The sequence below is a fragment of the Cervus canadensis genome, chromosome 15 (assembly GCF_019320065.1).
Source record: "Cervus canadensis isolate Bull #8, Minnesota chromosome 15, ASM1932006v1, whole genome shotgun sequence".
Classification (NCBI taxonomy): Eukaryota; Metazoa; Chordata; class Mammalia; order Artiodactyla; family Cervidae; genus Cervus; species Cervus canadensis.
Window position 1 is genome coordinate 51,307,410 of NC_057400.1, and position 20,072 is coordinate 51,327,481.

At 39.3% G+C, this 20,072-nt stretch overlaps 1 protein-coding gene across 2 annotated transcripts in view; it reads right to left on the minus strand.

Annotated features, from left to right (window-relative positions):
- Positions 1 to 13,177: 13,177 nt before the first annotated feature.
- The window catches only part of SLC25A12 (solute carrier family 25 member 12), a 97,369-nt gene continuing 90,474 nt past the window's right edge, over positions 13,178 to 20,072 (minus strand). For both annotated transcript variants that reach the window (XM_043487728.1, XM_043487726.1), the window contains exons 15-18: positions 18,424 to 18,562; positions 15,850 to 16,008; positions 15,634 to 15,724; positions 13,178 to 14,292 (exon numbers count right to left, since the gene is read on the minus strand). In XM_043487728.1, the coding sequence (XP_043343663.1) occupies positions 14,094 to 14,292; positions 15,634 to 15,724; positions 15,850 to 16,008; positions 18,424 to 18,562 (588 nt within the window). In that variant the 3' untranslated portion in view covers positions 13,178 to 14,093. The remainder of the gene's footprint in view (positions 14,293 to 15,633; positions 15,725 to 15,849; positions 16,009 to 18,423; positions 18,563 to 20,072) is intronic.

Genomic DNA, 20,072 nt, shown 5'->3' on the forward strand with positions numbered 1-20,072 from the left:
TCATCCAAACTTGGTGGGGGAGGTTGTTTGATTTTCCTTTTCTGATGGTGGGCTGGAATCTCTCCTTTGGAAGTCAGAATTTCTACAGGTTTTCTGCTAACATTGTATCTGCGAAGGTCAGCACTCTGCAGGGTTTTTTTTGACTGGGAAAAAAGGGTTTGTGAGAGTTTTGCTTGTTCCACAGCCTGTTACTGCATTAACAGTTGGGGAGACTCCTCCTGGGTCCCCTGACATATGGTTCTTGTTTTCACAGTAGTGCTATTGTTTGTGGAAGGATGTCTAATTCATTGTTTAAAAGGGAGGGACAAAAAGGAATGTCTTACCCCACCGTGATGCTGACCAACTGAGTAGTTTTTAAGATCTATTGTCTGTTTCAGTGCAAATAAAATAGGTTATTACTGAATACTATTTTGTGACCCCTAAGAGTATCCACTACTAGGATGTGCTTTTGAGTATCTGTAGGTTCATCACAAAGTTGTGCATACTAGGAAGCAGAGAAAAGAGCTGGTATTTCAATAATTCCTTGTACATAATACTTTCTGTGAATGGCTAATAGTACAGCACATTTTGTAACTATAGGACCAGCTCAGGAGCCACTGCAGTACTAGTTCTTTTCAAGAAAATTAACTGGAACAAAAGGAGCACTACAAAAATTAGTTGTTAATAAATTAACATGGTAGTAGTGAGCCTGGATGAAGGTGGCAGGTGGAACAGAAGCATCTACCCTCTCAACCCTAAATTCCGTAAGGTGCTAGAGTAGAAGAAAAATAAGAAATATGCTATAGCAGTGAAAATGAGAGGGCTAGCAATGGAACTGAAATTGTGAGGAATGCTAAAAAAGAGAACAGATGGGATTAAGGCTATAGGCAAATAAAATGAGAGAAAATCACAACACTAAACAGATAGAGGAATGGGCTGGAGCCCAGAATCAATAGATACAAAAAGTGGGAGAGTGCCCATGGATACTGGGCAGGGTGGTTCATTAGGGAGCTGACTGAGAATAGCTAGACCAGTCCCATCCCCCAGCCATGGGCCAAGTTGGGTATTGATGGGGTGTCTACACCCAGCCTATACCCTAACAGTGGGGAAGCCACTGGAACTGGAGAAGCAGGGCACTGTCTCATACTTGCTTACCCTCAAGAGGAAAAAAAGCCTATATCTGGAATCCAACTACTGATATATCCTTGCCTGGAAGCACAACCCACCTATCCCATGGCTCTGATAAACAGAACAACATCCACAAAAAGAGGCTCTCAATCAGCAACTAAATGAGCAACTAAGTAAATTACAACTATGAATCACCAAAATACTTCAAGAAAGCCCTAAAGAAAAACTTGAAAAAAAAATCCACAAAAGGAAGAAGATAAGTGATTCCATATCCCAAGGGCAGAGAAGAAGATATCATAGGCATTAAATAAAGACTAAATAGTAGAGGGGTAGAGCTTAAGAACAAAGCTGTGAGCAGGATGACCATAAGCCAAGACTCTCATTACTCAACCTAGAAGTATAGATGGAGAAAATATCAAGGAAAGCTAAAAGATATAGTTTCAAATATTCTAATATATAACTAGACAGGAGATAAAAGTATGTAGAGAGACAGAGTAGAGCAGATTTAGGCATGGGGGTTGTCTGAAAAGTCTTAGGATAAAAGGGTTCATCCCTATACTGCACAGAACCAGATGAATTTTTAAAAGGCAAAATTTCAAAATAACCATGATTAACAAGTCCTAAAAGCTGCTAGCTGCCAAAAAACATGTTATGTACAAGTTACTACTACTGTCTTCAGGCTTCTCTTTGACAATAATGTACGAGAAAGGAACTTACTTTGAACCAAGAATCCTAGACTTCCAGTTTCCAGTCCTGCATGTGAGCAGCTTATACACTGCTAGTCCCTCATAAAAGGAGGTAAAAAGCTAACTGAAAATAACCCCTCCTAGATCTATCAGGGAAGTAAGGTCACAGGGCAAAGCACTGTCTCCAGAATTAGACTGACAGGCACATACAGAAGATCACAACATATTGTAGCAGTAACCTCTTCAGAAACGAATTCCAGAGTAAGGAAACCTGAACAATAACAGACAAATCATTGGAGGGTCAGTGTGGATAACTCTTAAGTTAAAACACCAGGGGAACCCAATCATGCAGCAGGTAGGATGGGGACACTTGTGTTTTACCTCCTCAGTGTCTACCAGTTCCTCACAGCGAATATATGAAAATAATTCCAGTATGTTTCCAGGAAGAGGAAAGGAACTATTCTGAAATACATGAGAGCATTTTGCTTAAAAGTCTACCCTCAGATAAACTATTTGAACAAAGCCAAACTGACCTGGGAGGACAGAAGTACCCAACTCCCACTCTAGCCATCGTGTCCCCGTGGTGGACCGGGGAACTGAGAAACACATCTAATTCACAGTCCAGAGGCATCACTAAGACTGTTTGTGACTCCATGGACTGCAGCATGCCAGGCTTCCCTGTCCGTTACCAACTCCTGGAGGTTGGCTCAAACTCCCTGTCCATCAAGTCAGTGATGCCATCCAACCATCTCATCCTCTTGACATCCCCTTCTCCTGCCTTCAATCTTTCCCAGCATCAGGGTCTTTTCCAATGAGTCACTTCTTCACATCAGGTGGCCAAAGTATTTGAGCTTCAGCTTCAGCATCAGTCCTTCCAATGAATATTCAGAACTGATTTCCTTTAGGATTGACTGGTTTGATCTCCTTGCTGTCCAAGGGACTCTCAAGAGTCTTCAACACTAGGGGATCTTCCCAACCCAGGGATTGGACCTAGGTCTCCTGCATTGCAGGTGGATTCTTTACCATCTGAGTTACCAGGGAAGCCCATCCAGAGGCAAGGCTCACTGAAAGGCTGAGCTCTAATCACAGGCATATACACGTCTCCCCTCACACCTCACCACATCACCAAAGGCCTATTTACATTAATTCCTTTTACTTGGTTTGTCATGCTCATTTGTCAGGAAAAAATTACATGCATACTGAAACTTAAGACACACAGCTGGAAGAGACAGCAATATCAAAATTATGTAATATGGCACATGTGTCATATGGCAGATGTGGAGGGATGTTGGAATTATCAGGCTGAGATAAAACTATGAAATGTTAAGGATTCTATTGAGGCAGCATGGAAGAACAAGTGGACAACTTAGCAGAGACGGGAATTCTAAGAATCAAAAGAAATGCTAGAGATAAAAACACTGCAACAAATGAATAATGCCTTTGATGGACTTATGAGTAGACTAGACATGGCTGAGAAAAGAATCTCTGATCTTGAGGGTATCTCATTAGAAATCTCTAAAACCGAAAAACAGAGAAAAAAGACTGTAAACAAACAAAACCCCCAGAATATCTAAGAACTGCAGGACAACTGCAGAAGGTGTAACATATGTGTAACGGGAATACCAGAAGGAGAAGAAAGGGACAAAACAAATATTTGAAACAATGAGAATTTTCCCCAAATTTATGTCAGACACCAAAACCACATATCTGGTAAGCTTAGAGATAAATGCTAAACAAAAACAAACAAACAAAAAAGCCTACACTGAGATACACAGTATTGAAACTACAGATCAAAGATTAAAAAAAATCCTGAAAGAAGCCAGAGGAAATAAAATTCAATTTATCTGCAGAAACCATGAAAGCAAGAGGGGAGATGAATGAAATATTTAAAGTGTTGACAGAAAAAAGAACCCACCAACCTAGAATTCTATTGCCTGTGAAATTATCCTTCAAAAGTTAAGGGAGAAGGAGTTTCAAAATGTTGAAATAGAAAGACTCTGAGCTCACCTCCTTTCATGGTTCACACCAAAATTACAACCATTTATAGAACAACTGTCAGTGAAAAGGGCCAGAACCTACAAGAAAAGATCTACAACTAAAAAGAAGGAACTACACGACAGGAAGGGTAGAGTTGTGGTATACCCAGGACACACACTCCCAGGTGCGTGACCCAGAAACAGGAGAAGAATTACAATTACAGAATTCTTCCTCAGCAAGGATCTGAGGCCCACATGAAATCCCCCAGCCCACAGGGTCTGCACCAGGAAGACAAAAGTCCAGAACATTTGGTTTTGAAGGCTAGGGGGGCTTTACTTTCAGGAGAACCATAAGGCTGTGGAAATACACTCCATTCTTAAAGGGCACGCACATAATCTCACACACACCAGAATACAGAGCAGAAGCAGTCATATGAAAGGAGCCTGGTTCAGACCTACTTGTTGATCTTGGAGAGTCTTGAAGAGGAAGGTGGCAACTGAAGCTTACCCTGGGGACACAGATCAAGGGATCAATCCAAGAAGAGTACATAACAATTGTAAATATATATGCAACCAAAATAGGATCATCTAAATACATAAAGCAAACATTCCCTGGTGGCTCAGAGGGTAAAGCATCTGCCTGCAATGCAGGAGATACAAGTTTGATCCCTGGGTTGGGAAGATCCCCTGGAGAAGGAAATGGCAACCCACTCCAGTATTCTTGCCTGGAGAATCCCAGGGACGGAGGAGCCGTCCACGAGGTCGCAAAGAGTTGGAGACGACTGAGCAACTTCACTTTACACTTAACCAGACATAAAGGGAGAAACTGATAATAATAGAATAATAGTAGGGAATTTAATGCTCCACTTACATCAATGGACAGGTAATCCAGACAGAAAATCAATAACAGAAACACTGGCCTTAAATGACATATTAGACTAGATGGACTTAATAGATTATATAATATGTAGGGAGAGGGAACATTCCATCCCAAAGCAACAAATTACATGTTAAAGTGCTCACAGAATATTCTCCAGAATAGATTGATTCCATGCTAGGCCATAAAACAAGCCTCAGTAAACTTAAAAAAATTGAAATCATATTAAGCATCTTTTCCAACCACAATGCTATGAGACTAGAAAACTATGAGGACAAAACACTGCTAAAAACACAAACATCTGGAAGCTAAACAATATGCAACTAACCAACCAATGGATCACTAAGGATATCAAAGAAGAAATTAAAAAATACTTGAAGAGAAATGAAAAAGAAAACACAATGATCCAAAACCTAAGGGGCACAACAAATACAGTTCTAAGAGGAAAGTTTATAGCAATATAAGCTTATCTTAAATAAACAACCTAACCTTACACTTACAGGAACCAAAAAAAGAAGAACAAAACCCAAAATTAATGGAAGGAAATCATAAAGATCAGAGCAGATATTAAAGAAATAAGAGATTTAAAAAATAAAGATCAATGAAAGTAGAGCTGGTATCTTTGAAAAGATAAAACTGATAAAAACTTTAGCCAGACCCCTCAAGAAAAAAAGAGACAGGGGCAAAACAAATAAAAAAATAAGATATAAAAAAGGAGACGTTACAACCAACACCATATAATACAAAAGATAAGAAATTACTATGAACAATTAAAAGCCAATAAAGTGGACAACCTAGAAATGTACAAGCTCTCAAGACTGAAGCAAGAAGAAATATGAAGAGACCAATTACTAGTAATGAATTTGAATCAGTAATTAAATAACAACAAAAAAACTCCCAACAAACAGAAGTTGAGGACCAGGGGCTTCCCTGGTGGTCTAGTGGCTGAGACTGCGCTCACAGTGTGGGGGACCCTGGTTTGATTCCTGGTCAGGGAACTATATTCCACATGCCACAACTAGAGATTCCTCATGTTGCAACTAAGACCTGGTGCAGCCAAACAAATAATATTTTTAGAAAGTCAAGGACCAGATCTGCTTCACAGGTAAATAATACCAAACATCCACGGGTAAATAATACCAAACATTTCGAGAAGAGTTAACACCGATCCTCAAACTATGCTCAAAAAACTGCTGAGGAAGAACACTTATGAACTCATTCTGAGTCCAGCATCCCCCTAATACCAAAACCAGACAAAAATACCACAAAAAAAGAAAAAGGAAGATTACAGGCCAATATCACTGATGTACATAGATGCAAAAATCTGCAACAAAATAGCAAACTGAATCCAACAATATATTAAAAGGATCAGACCCCATGATCAAGTGGGATTTATCCCAGAGATTCAGGGACAGTTCAGTATCTGTAAATCAATCAATATGATACATCACAACAAGAACAATCATCTCAACAGATGTATATAAAAAGCTTTTGACAAAATTCAACATGCATGATCACTCACTCAGTTGTGTCCAATACTTTGTGACCCCATGGATGGTAGTGCACCAGGCTCGTCTGTCCATGGAATTTTCTAAGCAAGAATACTGGAGCAGGTTGCCATTTCCTACTCCAGGAGATCATCCTGATCCACAGATCAAACCCATCCATGTCTCCTGTGTCTCCTGCATTAGCAGGCAAAGTCTTTACCACTGCGTCAGCAGGGAAGCCCATAGATTCCTTCATCCAACAGCAACAGAATACACATTGTTCTCAAGCTCACAATGAGTATTCACCAAGATAGACTACATTCTGGGCTATGATATATAAATAAATTTTAACCAATAGAAGTCATGTTGTGGTGCTGGAGAAGACTCTTGAGAGTCCCTTGGACAGCAAGGAGATCAAACCAGTCAATTCTAAAGGAAATAAACCCTGAATATTCATTGGAAGGATTAAAGCTGAAGCTCCAATACTTTGGCCACCTGAGACGAAGAGCCGACTCATTGGAAAAGACCCTGATGCTGGGAAAGACTGAAGGCAAAACGAGAAGGGGGCAGCAGATGGTTAGATAGCAACACTGACTCAATGGACATGAATTTGAGCAAACTCCAGGACACAGTGGAGGCCAGAGGAGCCAGGTGTGCCGCAACCAGAGGGTTGCAAAGAGTGGGACCACGACTGGGCAACTGAACAACAGCAATGCCTCCTCTAAGACCATGATGTAATTAAACTAGAAGTCAATAACACAAAGGCAACTGAAAATCCCATATGTGGAAATTAACATACTTGAAGTAACATAAGGGCCAAAGAGGAAGTCTCAAGAGAAATTTTTAAAATATTTTGAATTATCAAAATTTGTGGGATGCAACAAAGCAGTGTTCAGAGGGCAATTTATAGCATTGAGTGAACATATTAGAAAGGAAAAAGATCTAAAAATAATCATTTAGGTTTCTATCTTAGAAAACTAGAAAAAGAGCAAATTAAATCTGAAGCAAGCATCAAAAAAGAAATTATAAAAACTGGAGCAGAATTAATTAAAAGTAGGAAATTAATAGAAAAAAATTTAAAAAATTTTTTTAAACTGTTTCTTTATAAAGGTCAATAAAATTGACAAGTTTCTAGCCAGGCTATGAAAGAAAGAGACTAATTATTAATTACTAATAACAGAGATGAAAGAAGGAATATCAGTACAGATTTCAAGGACATTAAAAGGACAATAAGCAAATAATGTGAAAAATTCTGCCCACATACTTAATGATAACACCTAGATGAAACAGACTAATTCCCAAAAGACACAATTTGCCAAAACTCACAAAAGAAGAGACAGATCATCTGAATAGGATTATATCAAAGAAATTGAATCAATAATAATTAACCCTCAAAAAAAGAAAGCAGCACACCCAGAAGGGTTCACTGGCGAATTCCACCAAACATTTAAGGAAGAAATTTTACTAACTCTCTTCAATCTCTTTCAGAGGATACAAGAAGGAGTTTCCTAACTCCTTCTCTGAGGACAGCATAACCTAATACTAGGCCAGACAAAGCACTACAAGAAAACTATAGAACAGTATCTCTCCTAAGTATAGATGCAAAAATCCTCAATAAAATGTTAGGAAATAAAATTTAATGATGTATAAAAAGAATTATATAACACAACAGATTGGGATTTATCCAAGGCAATACTAGTTCAACATTACATTTGAAAATCAATGTAATCCACATCAATAAGCTAAAAAAGAAAAATCATATGATCACATTGAAAAAGAAAAAGCATTAAACAAAATCAAACATTCATGATAAAAACTCTCAGTAAACTAGGAAGAGAGGGGAACTTCCTCACCATGATAGAAAAAAAAAAAAATCTACAAAAAATGTACACTAATATCATACTAAATGGTGAGAAACAGGAAGCTTCCTTATTAAGATAGAAGAGGAACAGCTTTCCACTAGGAGGAAGGTAAAGATACCAGAGAATCCAGAAATGAACCCTTATATGCACAGTCAATTCATTTTTGACAAAAGCACCCAAAACAATTCATTGGGGAAAGGACAAGTCTCTCCAACAAATGATGCTGAAAATTAGATAGCCAAATGCAAAAAGATAAATTTAGATCCTTGACACCATACATAAAAATTAGCTCCAAATACGTCACAGGTCTAAATGTAAGAAATAAATACTCATTGGAAGGACTGATGCTGAAGCTGAAGCTCCAATACTTTGGCCACCTGATGCGAACAGCCAACTCGCTGGAAAAGACCCTGATGCTGGGAAAGATTGAAAGCATAAGGAGAAGAAGGCGACAAGAGGATGAGATGGTTGGATGGCATCACTGATTCAGTGGACATGAACTTGGACAAACTCCAGGAGATGGGGAAAGACAGGGAGGTCTGGAGTGCTGCAGTCCGAGGGGTTGCAGAGTTGGAGATGACTTTGCGACTGAACAACAACAAAAGGTAAAGTAAAAAAAAAAAAACAAAAAAAAAAAACCAAGAGAAAATCTTGATGGTCTTGATTTAGACAGAATTTTTAGATGATACCAAAAACATGATCCATAAAATTTAAAAATTAATAAATTGGACCTAAAATGTAAAACTCGTGTGTTTCAAAAGACTATTAAGAAAACAGACTGGGAGAAAATAATTGCAAATCTTATATAGGACTCATATCCTATAAATATGTATAAAGAACTCTTACAATTCAATAATAGAAGGGCAAATCCCATCTTAAAAAGAGATTAAAGACTTAAACACAAATATCTACAAGCACATGAAAAGATGCCCAACATCTTCAGTCCTTGGGGAAATGCAAATGAAAACCAAAATGTAGTATCACTTCACACCCATTGAATAACTAAAGATAGACAGTAATAAATTGTTGGTGAGAATGTGTGAAGTAGATATTTTTTAAATTAAAGTAGTATTTTCCCTGGGGGAGGTGATGGAAACACATTAAAATTGGATTGTGGTGATAGTTACACAGCTCTGTAAAGAATACCTTAGTAGAGCTATTAAAAGAAAATTTCACCACTAAACTAACTTCCTGTTTACACACTGGAAAAAGTTAGACAACACCATGAGGAAAGAATCAGGTATAAAAGGTGGGACATTCTATAAGAAACAATTTACAATGTTAAGGACAAACAAGCCGGGGATGACTGCAGAATTCAAGACTAAAGGTACACAGCAACCTAGAATAAAGCATAAATCTCAATCAGATTCTGCATTGGAAAAGCAAAAGACATTTCTGGAGTTGGTGGGGAAGTCTGAATTTTGACTGAATTTTAGATGATATTATGAAATTATTGGTCAATTTTTATGCATGATAATGGTATTGTTCAGTTGCAGTATGTCCTCTTTCTTAGTATATAGATGCTGAAATATTTAGGGATGATATTTAGGGATGAAGTACCATGTCTGCAACATACTTTAAAATGGTTCAGCAAAAATAAATGTGTATTTGTAAAGATAAAACAAATAGAGAAGTGAACCTGGTTGAAAGGTATTAAAAAAGTTCATTTTACCTCTTCAAACTTTTCTGTAGACTTAAAATTTTTTTTAAATAAAAAGTGGCAAAACCTCATTCAGGCACACTTAGAATGACATTAAGAAATATATATAGGTGTGTATATGCCTGTATACATGTGTGTGTATATATATATAGCATCTAAATATATGACTTACATAGGAATGAATATATATATTTATACATACAATGTTCAGGATCTCTTTGGTGATTACAAAATTTTATTAAGACATTAAAAGGACTTAAGACTAAGACATATAACATGTTCATGGATTAGAAGGCCCAATATAATGACACTATTTCTCTCCAAATGGCCCACAGAATCATGATCAAATCAGGCCCACCCTGTTTGTTTTTTTTAGTTTTGGGGAGGAAACTGACAAGCTGTTTTTAAAATGGACATGGAAGAACAACTGACCAAGAAGAGCCACAAGCTCTTGAAGAACAACAGCAAGGTGGAAGGACTTGCTATACCATATATTAACACTTTTTTTAAAGACAGAGTATTGAAGAGAGTGTATACAACACAGGAGAAATCAATAAAACAAAATTAAGAGTCCAGAAATAAATCTTTTCATATATCAACCCTTAATATATAACTGAAAAGGCACTTCAAAGCAGTAGGAAAAAGGAAAATTTTTTCAACAAATGGTACTAGGACAACAGATTAACCACATAAAGATACAAAAAAAAAAAATTATCACATGTCAAAGACAGTTTCAAGTAGGATGAAACCTCAATGAAAGGGGCAAAACTATAAACCATTTAAGAAGAAAATATCAGGCATATTCACAGTCTGGAGAGAGAATGAGTTTTTAAGTGAAATATAAAACATGCTACTCATAAGCAAAAATTAATATATTTGAACATATGAAAATGTTAATCAAAATAGTATAAAAAGACAAGCCACAAATTGAGAAAAGATTCTGCAATACCACTCATAAAGGAGTAGTATCCAGAATATATAAAGAACCCTCTGTAAATTCTTAAGAAAAATGGACAAAAAACTTGAACACATATTTCACTCACCAAAGATGAAATCCAAATAGTCAATAAACTTAGAGGCATTTTCCCATGCTATCAGTCAGAAAGTAAATTAGTAAAGTCTTTTCTGAAAAACAATGTGATAATATATATGAACAGATGAAACGTGTTCAGCCTCATTTGATGTAAGGAAAATGCTAATTAAAACCACAAGATAACATTATACACTCAACAGATTAGTAAAACTTAAAGTGTCAATACATTCTTGATGGGATGAAAATCAGTCTGAACATCTCTGGGAAATAGTTTGGCATGATCTAGCTAAGTTGACTGTAATAAACCCAGTACCCCTGGAGCTCTGCTCTTAGGTATATTTCCTTTTAAAAAACGCATGCAGAAGTTGCTTTTTAGTCACTAAGTCATATCTGACTTTGTGCAACCCCATGGACTGTATCCCACCAAACTCCTCTGTCCATGGGATTTCCCAGGCAAGAATACTGAGTTAGGTTGCCATTTCCTTCTCCAGGAGCTCTTCCCAACCCAGGGATCCAACCCAGGTCTCCTGCCTGGCATGCTGCTTCTTTACCACTGAGCCAGCTGGGAAAACTTTCAAAATGCATACTCCAAATTTGAAAAAAAAAGAAAAAAAAAACTCCAAAACACACATACAAAATATCCAGAGCAACACCATTTGTAATATCCCTAAATTAGAGACAACCCAGATGCAGATGTTCAGAGTAAAACAGCAAAATGAATTATTATATTCAAACAATGGAATAAGCAAACTATAGCTTATATAGCAAATTACAGGGATGAATCTTATAATGTTTAGAAAAGGGAACAAGTCTTAAAAGTGTACAGTATAATTTGATTCACAAAAACTTCAAAAATAGGAACCAAAAAGTGTGTTTAAGAATGTATATGTGGGTGGTAAAACTATAAAGAAAGAAATGAGAAGAAATGAAGAGCCAGGATGGTGCTAAAGAGGACAACAGGAGTTGTGATAGAAGGATCCTCTGAAGGAACTTCTGAGGTGTTAGAAATATTCTCTTTCTTCATCTGGGTAGTTACATAGGTGTTTATGACCATCTCCTTAAAAAAATAATCTATGTGTATATATCTGTGTATACAAACACATGAAGATGTTTTCATAGACTTTCTGCATACTCTACAATAATAAAAAGATACACAATGGTCAGTAAATGCAAAAAGACATTTGACCTCACTAGTAATTAGTAAAATGAAAACTAAAACAGCATTGATTACCTATCACGATTTGCCTAAAATGTAAGATTGACAATATCCATTTTTGCTGAAGTTGCAAAGAAATAAGAGTTCTCCTTATACTGTCAGAAGGAAAGTAAATTCGTAAAGCCTTTTTGAAGCAATGTGACAATATATATAAAAACTGTAAAACCCATATATCTCATGAAATACTCATTCCAATATCCATCCTAAGGAAATACTAGCACATGTACAAAACATGGGTAGAAAGGTGTTTACTGTTCACTACAGCATTGCCTGCAATAGTTAAAAAAATGAGTGTCAATAAGGGAATATTTATGACAAGTATCATAACCCATACACTGGAATACTATGCAGCTATTAAAAATTAAGATAAATCTTTATGAACTGACATGCAAAGATCTCAAAAGTGAACAAATGAACAAAAGCAAGTCACAGAACATATACACAGCATAACTCTATTTTTAAAATATAAAAATGTATATGAATTTTTATATATATATATATATGAAAACAGACTAAAATTTTATATTCTAACCTGTGAGCAGTGATTACCTTTGGGGCAGGGAGGGGAAGGGAGAAGTAGGGTAAAGAGGGTACTTTTACATCTTACACTATATTTCTGAATTTTTGTAAGAACACATCCAGACTACTTGTTCATTTTTAACAGGTGGTAATAGCAAAACAACTGTATTGCTATTTATTCCATTCCAATGAGAACAACTGAATACATTTGGAAATAACTTGCTTTCAAAGCTAATTCTTTTGTTCCTGGAAGGCCTCAAGAGAGCCTATCGTGTGTGACAGGGCTGTCAGCCATCAACGATGAACCATGTGCAGGATATTAAGTGACTTGGTCCATCTCCAGGCTCACCCCTTGAAAATATTTGCATACATTCTCCTATCCCAGCTCACTGGCAACGACAATAATGTTTTCCCAAAGCACTTTGCTAAAGTAAATAAACTCTGATGCTACACATCAAATCACAACTAGAGCAGTGTAGATGTGGCTGTCAAGACGTATGTTTAGATCTAAATTAGCAATCACACCCTTGGTGAGTGACTGTTGGAATTAGCAGTTTGTATTTAGAGTCACAAGGAAGAAGCTAGAGCCCACTACATCTTCTCCAGTTACTCCACCACAGCCCTTTCCAAGTCAAATGATTTCCTGTAAAAGTGGGAAAGAGGGAAACCTGATCACTAGTCACGGGCACCTGGTAGTGAATCAAAATCAAAAGCGCTATCAGTACATTTATGAAGGAAAATCCAACTCCATGCATACATTTTGGTGTGCATTTTATTTTCGATTGGAATCATATCCATACGAATGAAAACTGCCGAAGTATTCTCTACTCTTTTGAAAGCTATGCCAGCTCTGCCTTGCCTTGCTGCGTCAGAGGAAGGTGGAAACTGAGCTGGTAATGCTGGAGACATCCCTGCTTCCATATGCACAGACAGGCGAGGAGCTGTCTAGGAAATGCCTTTCGGTTGATGAACAGAGGAGAATCTATACACACGTGAAATACAAATGGAAACACATCAGCACACGCAAGTCATTAGCCTGGTCCTCCGGCATCCGCTGGCATGCATCTGTTCCAAAGGGTCTCTTATTCAGTGGTGTCAGCACTTGGTCTCATTATGCCTCTTATCAGCAAATACCTTTCCACTCCAGAATGGAAAACAAGCTGGGAATTAAATACATCCAATATTGATGCATTATTTCCATAAGTCACCAATAAAAGAATGAATTTAATTTTAATACATTTATTTTTGTGTGATTCTTAATAAAACACTTTCAAAACATTCTGTACATTTCAAGCCACTCAGAACTGCATTACATTCTATAAATGAGATTTGTTGGGATGAGGTGCCAAGATGTCTCTGTACAAAGATGTACAATATGTACAGTCGCTGTAAGTGCAAGCTGTGCAAAGCAGTCTAGAACACTAATTCATGCCAAGGCTTAGAAAACATTTCAACACACAAAACTAAAGCTTCAAACTGCATTGTAATTTTTTTTTTTTTCCTGGGCAAATGATTAGTTTATAAACAAATATATGTATATGTCATATAGAAAGAATAATTTGATTCTTCAGCTCAGTCAGCACCATGCAGCTGACTGGCTACATCGCAAGGCTGCTCTCCCAGGCTTCTCCTTCTAGGGCGCCATTCTGCCAGACCGAATGGTTGTCTCATCACTGAGCTGCTGCTGCCACCTTTGGCGGAACCGCAGCAACACTAGGAGGCTTAAACTTGGGGAGATAAAGGCCAAACTTGTTCTCAATGCCAGCAAAAGTGGCGGTGGCGAGTCTGTATCCACCGATGTGATCAGGATTGGCAGGAGGAAGGTCTGCGATGCGGGACTTAGGTGTTGGTTCTGAGCCAGAGGGTTTGCTGTTGGTAGGAAAAGTCAATGGTCAGTGTGTTCACGATTGAGGAACAGCAGATACACGGCACTGTGAGCAACTATACTCCAAAAAAACAAACCGAAACACTGAAGACGGTGACACACAACTGAACACTTTCAGTCTGACCCATGTGCCACCAAGAAGAGTGTGCAATTATTTCCTTGTCAATTATGCTGCACTAGTCATGATTTATAGCTGCATTGGAAGCAACACATTCACATATTTGTTTTAGAAGAGAAGTGGCCTCCATTTCATACACATAAATGGATCCACAGAAAGAGAGACCGGAAAGAAATACACTCATATATTACCACTCTGGGAAGTAGGATTACGAATGATTTTTCTATTTTCCCAATTTTTTACACTAAGCATAAATTAATTGCAGAAAATTTACATTTTCTTTTATTTTGACATAATTTTAAAAGCTAACTTTTTAAGTAATAAGCTCATGAAGGTTATTACTAAAATTATTTAAAGAGAAGTAAACATAATTCTTACTTTTCCAGAATGCAGAAGTACTGAAAAGCCTAAAACTTTGAGATTGTGCTTACTTTCTTTGTGTAAGTCCCTCAACTTCTTGGTTCAACAGCTAACTCCCTACCTGGCTTCTGAGCAGGAAAAGAGTTCATAGGTTTATGCAGTAAAGACTCAGATACAGAATTTGATCTTCTGCTGAAAAGCTGGTAATTGCTTGCTTTGGGTACAACCTTCCCCTCCCAGCAAATTCAAGTGATTCCTCTTATCCACAGTGAAAGCTTCAAGTACTAACCATCAAAAGGCCCAATTTATGGCCTAAATCTCACCAGTGATTACATCCACGGGCATAACCTTTCTTTTAACCTTTTTTTTTTTTTTTTTTGCAGAGAATTAGTTCTAAGAACTTCTAAACCTATCTAATAATAAATTATGGTGAATAATGAAATCATGAGGGTGTGAAAGGGCTTGACTGAGTTTTCAGAAGTTTACAAAAGTGTAACTAACACAAATTTATATTACTTCTGGTAAAAAGGCCAAATAAGGACCTACATCCATGAAGCTCAGTATCTGCTTACACTAAAAAGGAACTATTCATATTACATTTTAATTTGCTTCCTCTCTAAACTTTGAGCAAGCAGTTGCTTAATGCTGTGTATGGGGTCACCCTGTCCAAGCCTCACTCCTCTAACAGTGAAGAGTCTCAGGCCCATGGTCTGTTTTAAGCGTATTGCTCCTGCAGGGTCCTCTGTCCTGTCAGTTGCTATCCCAAAAATGCCTTTATAGGCTGAACAAACACCTGTCTGGCGTTTTGGTGCTTTCTTTATAAGGGAGTTTGAAAAGTTGCACTTACAGGCCTCCAAAATCAATGTAAAACCACCGCTGGAGAAGTTCATAGGTGACCAAAGTAACACCAAACTGGGGAGAGGATCGAAACACTCGAGCTAAAAGAGAGAGAAAGGGGGAGGGGGGCAGTTAACAGCAGGATGGCTAGAGCAAAGACCACACGCGAGTAATGGGAGCAGGACCCCAGTGCCAACCAGCCTTTCCACACGGCTCCAGCCCCTACCTGCAGTTCCTTTCCAAAATGCCGAGGGCCCTTCTTCCCGGAGTATCTTCCTGAAACAGTCGATGACACCACTGTATGTCGTCTGGCCGGCGCGGGCGGCCACCTGCAGCCTTGTCTTGATGACATCAGCAGGGGTCACCAGAGAAGCAGCAGGCACCCCTTCCAGGAGAAAGGCACGTTTAATTCACCCCAGATACCTTACAAAGGATAGACTGCTAACAACTAACAGTACCATTAGCAACCTTGACTGCTTTAACTCAATGCTTCTTAGATAGATACCTTGGGCAATAACGGAAAAAGGATATAAAATCCCACTAGCTGCTTCAGTGGAGTCAGGGTAAAACTCTTTTATTCGCTCTGAATTAGGAAAATCACTCTATGTTGCATGATCCCAAAGAACAGTGAGAGGAATAAATGAAGCAATATTACTAGGACAATTCCCAGTGTTCCCCTTTGGGTTTCAATTATTTTATTACCTCTTTCCTTTCCTTAAATAAGACAGTATTTTCATGTATAATAAAGAATGAGGATAATATCAATTTAATGAGCTGCTAAATATATCTGATAGCAAACTCTAGTGTTTTTTTTTGCTGATTCTTGTCGCCTTACTGTATGAGGTGTATATCAATACTCATATCCACTCACTCTTTGAGGGGCCAACTTGAGAGTTGACTGTGACTCCTTTCAGACATGCTTACATGACAGAAGTCATTACAACTGAAGCAGAGGCGGCCAGGCAACCAGTTAGGGAACAGTAGGGGAACTGATCATCAAAAGGCCTTGTCAGCCATTCCCTGGGCCCCAGCTCCCTGGGGCCACGCTGAGACTCATCAGCGGCAGGACACAAGATGGATTTCACAACCACACCTTTCACTTATAAAACAAAACAGGGAACAAAGGAGCAAGATAATCTTCCTCAGGGGGAAGAAATTCAATTTGGTCTGAATTTCACTGAATCATCACTAGGCAGATGAAGCTGGCCACTCAGGGTAGGGAGTTGGGGCGGGCGGCGGGGAGTGCTCTGTTAGAGACGATGCAAATATCCTCCCGCCAAGCCCTATACCTCATTCACGTGAAACTAGGTAAATTGCTGCCTTTGGAATGTTCTGAATCCTGAATGTTCTCAGTGCCTGCCAGCAAAGCTTTACAGGTAAAAATTAGAAAAATTCATTTCTAATTCCAAAAACTGACAGCAAATGTCTGTGGGCAAGAAGCTGGTGCTGACAGCTCCATGAAAATGTTTACATGGTTCCATCAGCCACTGGCAAAATGCCTGTCCATGATTAGAGTGTTCTTTGCTGCTGTCTGAATAGCAGAGAGCAAAGATGAGGAAAGATGTGCTGGCCCTCCCTTCAACTGGGGCGGCTTTGGTGAATACCTGAAAGGAGCTGGATGAACGCACAGTGCCAAGACTGAGCTGGTAGCTTTACTGACTTTTGAATTATAACTGCAAGTGACTGCCCCAAATAAGGGCTCAAGGCTCCCTGGGAGAGTTTCTTAACCATCACGAGTCATTCCCTGTCATCATGGATGAGAAGAATAACATGTCCACCCAGCAACCCTGGACCCCAGGGTTCCTGCTACATACCACACCCCCAGGGGTGCCCAGGCTGTCCTGCTCTGCTGAGCCAGCAGACCAGAGGAGAAGGCACCCAGTGACAGCCACGCATTGCAGGAGCCTGGGTGGTCAGCCACCTGAGCACCCAGGGACAGCACTGGGCTTGCGTTCATTCACTTCGCCCGTCTGTCTCCCTAAGCAGCGGTGATGGCAAGTAAACACACACCCTTTCCTTCTTCTGCCAAGTCTGAGGATTGCTGCAGTGAAGGACAACCTGGTCCTCCCCTTCTATCTGGAATCAGCTCCCTCGCAACACAAGAGAAAGGCTGGAGCACGGGATTGAGAGGAAGCTTCTCAGTACCTTCCTACATTTGAAACCCCTGCCTTCAAGGGGCTCCCGGCCCAGGAGAGAGGGCAGGATTTACGTAAACAATCATCAGTAAAAGACGGAGCATGTTAAGAACTGAGAAGAGATGCCACCGCGGAGTGGTGCTGCTGAGGAAGCATGGCTTTGTTTGGTCTGATGAGGATGATGGTAGAAGGAACACGGACAGTTTCAAACTCAAGTTGGAGCCAAATCATGTTGATTCCAATATACAGAATAAGAAAGTGAGGGGATGCTAGACCTGTGCATCAGGATGAGGTGCAACAAAGCAACTGATGTGATGAACTTTTCTACGTTAATGCTCAGCTTGACTGCACCCAAGGTTTCAGGGGCAGAGGCGGCTAAGAAACACGGTACTGATGAAAGCCCAATTGAGATGGGCAGAGCTAATTTGGCTGCGAGTTCCTAAGCTGCATTAAGCTGTTTATCCACATTATGCAAATGTAATTAACGCTCATCAGAATTATAGCATACCCCACAAAGGAGAAAAAGCGGTCATATTTAAACTAAGTCAGATACAAACAATAACCTTTCCAGAAATAAAGAAGAGGAGCACAGAGATTCTGTACTTAGAGAATGGGGGTGGGGTGGGTAGGGACTCTTTTGGCTTAAAAGAAAAAAAAATAGTTACCTGCCATGGCTCCAGCTGCAAGGAGATTTATACCTCCCACGTGTCCGTTTTCATCAGCCAGAAGTAGTTTGCAGTGAGCATAAACAGGAAAATAAATTGCAGAGAAGGGAATGTCTCGGAGGAAACACGCTTTGGCACCCTGTCAGAGAGTGAGGAAATAGTGCAAAACAGTTGTATAAACAAGGTGTGAATGACCACGAGGGATCCAGGGTGACAAGCCAGAGGTGTCCCTCAGACGGCATTGAGACTGACGTGGAAAAGAAACAGGATAACAAGTCAGGCACAGGGAAATTGAGAAGGGGCTCAAAGTTTGAGAAAGTCTGGTGGATCTGGGGGTCCTAGAGTTAGTTAACAATGGTATTCTGACAACTAAGAATCTTCTGGCATTTCCAGTATGGATTAGATTTTAAGGTTAATAAAAATTCAATGTTCAAGCCTCTAAGCCATTTGTTCTGGTTCGCCTTGGTGAGAGCCAGGGGATGGGGTGTGGCTGGGAACAGACTTAGAAACCCAGTATTGAGAGCTCGATTTCAAAGCAACCAACGAAGGCAGCTCCTCAAACTAACAAATTACCAACTCGGTCCACCTCAGCGTAGAGCCCCTGAAGCACCAGGTAAGAAGCTATGGGTAGGAGCCATGGAAAAGGAAGGGAAGCTTCCCTGGTGGTTCAGATGGTAAAGAATCTGCCCCTGTTGCAGGAGACTTGGGTTTGATCCCTGGGTCGGGAAGATGCCCTGGAGAAGGGAATGGCTACCCACTCCAGTATTGCCTGAAGAATCCCATGAACAGAGGAGCCTGGTGGACTACAGTCCATGAGATCTCAAGGAGTCGGACACAACTGAACGACTAACGCTCTAGGGAAAGGGAAAAAGAAACCACCAAACTTCCCTCCTCACTTCCCATGTCCTAAATGGCAGAGGACAGGGAAACCCAGACAAAATATTTTATCAGGAAGTTTCCCTGAGAGTAGAAATCTAGTCAGACAGCTTGTCTTGGTGACTGACACTGCCCCTTCCTCAGCCCACACTAGCCTACTGCTGAGGCTTTAGCCGGCCAGGCAAACACTCCATCTTTGGTACTTGTTTTCCGGATGGCTCTGTTTTTAAAAGACAAACTCAAACATTAAAGAAAAAAAAAAATTCCTGGGACTCTCTGAGAGATACTACAGAGAGAAACAATTTTAATAAAGTCAGTTTTCAAAGGGAATTCTAAAAAGGGTGGCAGTTGGGGGTAGAAGGGAGAGAGTATGTACAAAACTCTCAGGACAGGCATCATTGGTTTACTGGTCTCCTAAGAGCTTTGTAGCTGTGTGATTCTAATCGAGAGAATTTCTAATTTCCAATTTGCAGCTACAGAAGCCAATTTACACATTTCTACAGTGATGGATCTATAAATAAATCAGACACTGTGGAAACACAGTTGTCTATAAAAGCTAAATTTTCGTATCCCTCCCCTTACACCAGGCAAAAGAAGAGAAAGAAATACTCTTCCTTGTTTAAGAAAAATAATAGCTTCTGCTCCATTACATCTGATCTGTAATGATGGGAGTAAGCATACCTGCAGGGAAGGAATCTGTTGACTGGCATTTTGCTAAAGTACAGTACACTCTGGTTTGCTTTTGTTTTGCTTTTTTAAAATGCAATTCATTA